General features: G+C 49.0%; 1 protein-coding gene across 1 annotated transcript in view; it reads left to right on the forward strand.

Annotated features, from left to right (window-relative positions):
• The window catches only part of ARNT (aryl hydrocarbon receptor nuclear translocator), a gene marked incomplete at its 3' end in the record, with an annotated part of 33,965 nt that overhangs the window by 19,733 nt on the left and 8,669 nt on the right, over positions 1–5,563 (forward strand). Inside the window, exons 3-4 of the mRNA XM_014960832.1 lie at positions 627–671; positions 1,686–1,730. Coding sequence (XP_014816318.1) covers positions 627–671; positions 1,686–1,730 — 90 coding nt within the window. The remainder of the gene's footprint in view (positions 1–626; positions 672–1,685; positions 1,731–5,563) is intronic.

The raw sequence follows: 5,563 nt of genomic DNA on the forward strand, positions 1-5,563 counted from the left end.
CTGCAGCTCCTCCCACGCTGTCTGCTACTTATTCCTCTCACTTCATTTACCCACACACGGGCTGCAGCCAGCTTTCCAAGCTTTTCCATCCCGAAGGGAAGTGCAGGGAAAAGCTTTTCCTCCGTCCTCCCACCTACACTTGTTAGAAATTGGGGTTTTTTTGACCCCGTTACAGCAAACACGGTGACGCTGTCTGCTGTGGGACCAAGGACGCTAACCACGTGGGGCACCAGCCTGAACTTTAACTCCTGGAGCATTTTTGCCCTCCTTTTGTTGTTTTAAATGACATATATCTGAGCTTTTGAGCTGGGAGTGCTCCCTTTGTGGGCTGGGGATTGGTCCCTCGGGTTGTGGCACCCTCGCTGCTGGGACATCCAGAGTGTGTGGAACGGGAGGTTGGGATGCAGTGGGTGCTCCAAGTGGGCTGTTTCCTCACTTTTTTTTCTGACAGATACATCAAGGAACCCCTCCTTCTAAACTTTGTGGGTTGTTCCACGTTAGCACTTGAGATTAATTAAATCTTCCTTTCAGGAATCGTCTGCATCCCTGTAGGGACAGATGGAAAAAGCAACCTGTGAAGGACAAATTGCTTGGTTAATAATTACTTTCTTGCTCATGTTTTTCAGGCTGGATTTTGATGATGACGGAGAAGGGAACAGTAAATTCCTCAGGTGAGGGAGCACGTTGCATCCAGAGGTTCCCCTTGTGTGGTCCTGGTGTGTTTCCCCTGGAGCAGGCCCTGCTGCTCCTGTGGCTTTTCCTCTCCAGCAGCGCGGGGGGAGCCTGAAGGAGGCAGTTGCTCCTCTTCCTCAAGTTCTCCCCTTCCTCCTCGTCAGCAAATATTCCTTCCCTCCAAGCTGCTGTGCACGTGGGGGCTGCGAACCCGGGGAAGGGGCTGTGGTGGGAGGGGATCCCCTTACTGGTTTGGATGGAGGCTCCATCCCAGGCCTCCCTGGTGGTGAGACGAGCTGAAGGGAGCCTCGTGAGCCCCAACTCCGTGGTGATGTTGCTGTGGTGGATACCAACATCTCCAAAGATTAAATAGTTTCTGTGAATGCTTCCAGCCCTGGTGGGTTGTTCCAGCCCGGCGCTGTGGGAGCCTTGCTCTGGCCAAAAGAAGAATCTTCTGCCAAAGGGCTTATCGGCCCCGCGGCGCGATGCTGAGCTTTTGGTGGGGCCTCAGACACGCGTCCCTTCATTCTCATCTGTTGTGAGGATGCTTCAATTACAGAGACATCCTTACTCCCCAGGAGCTGGCGGGGCTGCAGGCGTCTCCTCTCCCCACCCATATGGAGCCCAGAAGGGTTGGAAGAGCTCGCAGCATTTATTTGTAGTCTCTCTACATGATTTAGGGCAGGACAACTCAAATGATATCGCAGGTCCAGACCTTCCAGGCTGTTAAAGCTGACCACGGGGTGGCTTTTAAATTACTGAGTGCGATGCCGCTGTCCTTGATAGGAATGTGATGTGGAAAAGGTCATCAAAGCAATAAAAATAATTAAACTGTAGTCTTTTAACTGGATAGATGCAGGGTGTGGTTCTGGATTGCCTGCGCACAGCAGGGTTTGCCTTTTTAACACCAGCCCTTTTTTGGGTCATTTATTAAACCTTGTTCTCTTGATTCTTTGGGCAAGAAGTAAGTGGAGACGCTTTAAGAACTCCTCTTCCTCTCCCCCTTCTCCTAGATGCGATGATGACCCGATGCCAAACGATAAGGAGAGATTTGCCAGGTAAGAATCTGCCCCGGTGCCGTTTTTGAAGCTTTTGGTGCCAACCCACCTTAGTGTAGGAGAGATCCTGCAGCACCCTTTAGCCCTTAGATTGTCTCCCTTCGAGGGAAGGTGCACCAAAGGATCCAAACATTTTCCTTCATGTTTTTATGGACCAGTTTGTTGTGAAATTATGTTCTTCTTTTTTAACGTCTCTTTCAGCTTGGACTCTCCTTCTTTTCTCCTGCTCAAGAGACAAGTTTTGTGTTTAGTTCAACTTTTACTCAAAACAGGGTTTCCTGGCAAATGTTGTGGTTTGTGTGTTTTGGGGGGGAGTTGGGGAAGAAGCTCTCCCTGTGAAAGGGGTTTTCCTGGAGATCGGGGTGTACGGAGATGTTCTAGGGCAGCACGTGGGCTCCCGTTGTTTATTTGTGAGTGTCTGAGAGTAGTTCTGTCCCTTCTAGTGCTGGGACTGGCCTCACGCCATTCCAACAGCTTGCTGAAGGCCGTGGAACTCAATTTAAATATTTCATGGGTTTATTTTGTGTTGAGGTGTAATGGTTTTGCCAAAGTGAAGTTCTTTTATGTATATTCCAGGGTGTCCCCTCAGCACGTCGTGCTGTGTCTTGCTGAGAGATAAAGTGAGCAAATATGGAGTAATGGCCAAGAGGCTGCATTTAATGCCTTGTCTTCAGGAGGGGCTTCAGAAAGACCTGAAATTGGGGGTTGTGTGCTTTGACTTGTTCCAAAATCCATCAAATTAGAAAAATATTTGCCACTGAATACGCTTGTTCCCTGGCACGAGTCATAAACTCTGAGAACTTAAGGTACGGCAGACCCTGATAATATGTTTTAAGTGCAAAGAGAATGCAAAATACTGGAAAAAATAAAAAAAAGCAGATTCTGTAGGTGCTGATCAACTTCATGGCCCTTAAAAATTTCGCTTCCTGGCTGTGTGATGCCAGAGTTGGAGTGGGACCTCAGCTCCCTGTCACCCTGGTGTGGTGTGGCCTTTGATAGCAGATTCTGTAGGTGCTGAACAACTTCATGGCCATTAAAATTTCTGCTTCCTGGCTGTGTGATGCCAGAGCTGGAGCAGGACCTCAGCTCCCTGTCACCCTGGTGTGGTGTGGCCTTTGATCACCCTGGTTCATGCTCACACGGTGGGCGAGGAAGGAATAAATTAAATTAAAACACAAACCCACTGAATGTCCCAGAGAGTCCCAGAGCTCCCGTGGGGCATCAGCAGCTCCTGGGTGTTTTAATATAGAGATTAGTTACTGGCTGGAGCAAGAAGGGCAGTGGCAGGGGGTGAAGAGCAGGGACAGTCCTGGGGGGGGGTGGTGTGGCGACACCCCATGAGGCTGTAGGAGGTGACCCCGCTCCCTTGGTGGCTGTTTGTGGGACCACCGTGCTCCCCCAGCCCTCATTTCCCAGTACATCCCTCCCTCCTCCCATGGTGCAAGGCAAAAGCAGCACAGAAGTGAACGTGACTCCTTTTTTAATTATTTTTTTCTTGAAGTACTGTGCTAAAACCTGTTGGGAGTGGCCGGGTGTCACAGCTGGCTGATGCAAAACCCCCTCCCCTACTCCATAAACCCCCAATGTATGATTGAGGGGCTCAGCCCATGAGGGATTGGATGCCTGTCTCACTCAACACCTGGGGTACCTTCTCCTTTGCCAGCGGTGGCTTTTGGGGGAATTATTTGTTTCCCAAGGCAGCCAAACCTCAAGGGGGAAAACTTACCATCGGAATCTGTAAAACAAGGTTTGCGGGTTCCTCTTCCCCAAAAGCTGGGGGTGTGTGAGGCTGGTGGGGGTTGGAGATGGTGCTCGTGACGTCCGTGTGCTCCTTGTCCTGTAGCCACCTTGGCTGTCTCGTCCTCAGTGGTGTCTGTGTGGCAGTGTTACAAAAACGTGTGGTTTTAGCTGTGAATCTTACGCTGTCTGTGGATTTTGGCTGGTTTTTTACCTGCTTTTCTGATTTGTTAATGCTACCAAAGAGGCTATTGATTTTTTAATTTTTTTTCTTTAAGGACAGGTTAGTTTAATGTGACTGGGACCTTAGTTCCTAGTTTTCCCTTTAATCTTCTAATCTTACCTGGAATAATTTGCCCCTCATTTATATGTAATGCAGAGCTATTGCCTATTTTGCAGTCCTGGTAAGAGTCTTAAAACCTCCAACCGCTGCAGATAGTGGGCACCCGTTCAATGTGAAATGTTGCAAACTAATGACTGCTTTGTTTTATGGAACTGCTCCTCTGCAAAACAGACGTGTCTGTAGGCTGGGTTTCCTAGTACATCTTCCCATTTTTCATTTCTTTTAAACTTTTTTTCCATTTTTAGCTTAGCTGGCTGATTTTATTTTTAGGTCTGATGATGAACAGAGTTCAGCGGATAAGGAGAGACTTGCCAGGTAGGAGAATGGAGATTTCAAGCATGGACAAGCAGAGTTATTTCCTTTCCTTCATGTTTCTCTAGGCATCCCTTCTCTCTTTCCCTCCCCTCCTTCCCTCATCTGCTGCAGTAGAGGACTTCAAACCCAACAGGCTTCTGGAAATTGCTGTGTGGTTGGAATTAGGAGGGGAAAGGCATTTAGTCCCCGTGTGAGAATGTCTTTGGGGAATAACCTAGAGGATTTGTTTGCCAAAGGCTGCAGGGCAGAGCATGGTGGGGCCCTTGCTTTCACTGAGCACTGGAGCTTTGCTGACCTGAGCTAAATCCAGTTTCTCTCGTGCTGGGTCAAGGTGCCAAACTGGTCTCTCCTCCATGAGGTTTTGTCACGGCAACGCTGTTGGACTTTCAAAGAGACATGAAAAAGTGTGTTAGTTCAGGTTGTTTCTACCCCTTAAAACCTTCCAGGGGAGGTGGTGTCCTCTGCATGACGGTGATTTAGACGTTCTGAAAACAAGATTTATTATTTTCCCCCCTAAGTTCCTGTTTAACTGAGGGACTGGGGCTGAAAGGCAGCAGTCTGAGTGCTTTACCCTTGATGCAGAACCCCCCCGAGAACGCTGCATGCGGCTGCTGGAGCTGGGGCATTTTCGGGGGCTGCATTTCTCCAGCTCCCCACGGCTCCTTCCCCATTCCCTGCTGCAGAATAAAAACTGCTTGAAATCTCCAAGGTTTCTGTTGCTTGTTGCCCACGGCTCGTTACTGCCGCGGAGCTGAGGGTTGCTAATTTGTGAAGAAAAGCTCGTTTTGTGGCTTGTAGACTTACCCCATAACTTCTTAGGACTCTTCCACCCTGGGCTCCTTCTTAAGCAATGCACAGGACTAAAGTGACTGATGGGTGCCACCAGTGCTGCAATTCTGCTCAGTTTATTGCCCACTGGCTGGTTTTAAAACCAAAAAAAATCACCCCCAGATGCAGCCTTTCCCAACTGCAGCGTTGCATAGCTTAAATATTTGAGGAGATAAGGAAACCCTGGAGGTGGGGTCTGGAAAAGCAGCAAAGAACAGCACTTTTCAGGGGTTTCTCCCCCAGTGAGGTAGTGACCCTTTCCTTTGCCCCCCCCTGGTCCGTTGCTGCTGTCGTGCAAGAGCCTGTAGTAATGAATATTTGGCAAGTGGGGCAAGGAGAACGTCTGGTGCTTTCCCAGTAGCTTTTGGTAGTGAAGGTGGCTTCATTCTCACACTTGAGTTTGGAGAAACTGAATTAAAGGTGAGTGTGATAATTGAAGCCCTGCTTTTTGTGACTGTCAGTCTCTTGCAGCGAGGAGCAAGGCCGTTGAGTGGTTGCACACACCCAGGAGGGATAAAATGCTCCAGTTTTGTATTTATCCTCTTTAATTCACCTGCCTGTCCCTGTTCCTTCCAACACTTCCATCTTCTTCCATTTCCCACCACCTGCC

Source organism: Calidris pugnax, unplaced genomic scaffold, assembly GCF_001431845.1.
Source record: "Calidris pugnax isolate Ruff unplaced genomic scaffold, ASM143184v1 scaffold469, whole genome shotgun sequence".
Taxonomy (NCBI): domain Eukaryota; kingdom Metazoa; phylum Chordata; class Aves; order Charadriiformes; family Scolopacidae; genus Calidris; species Calidris pugnax.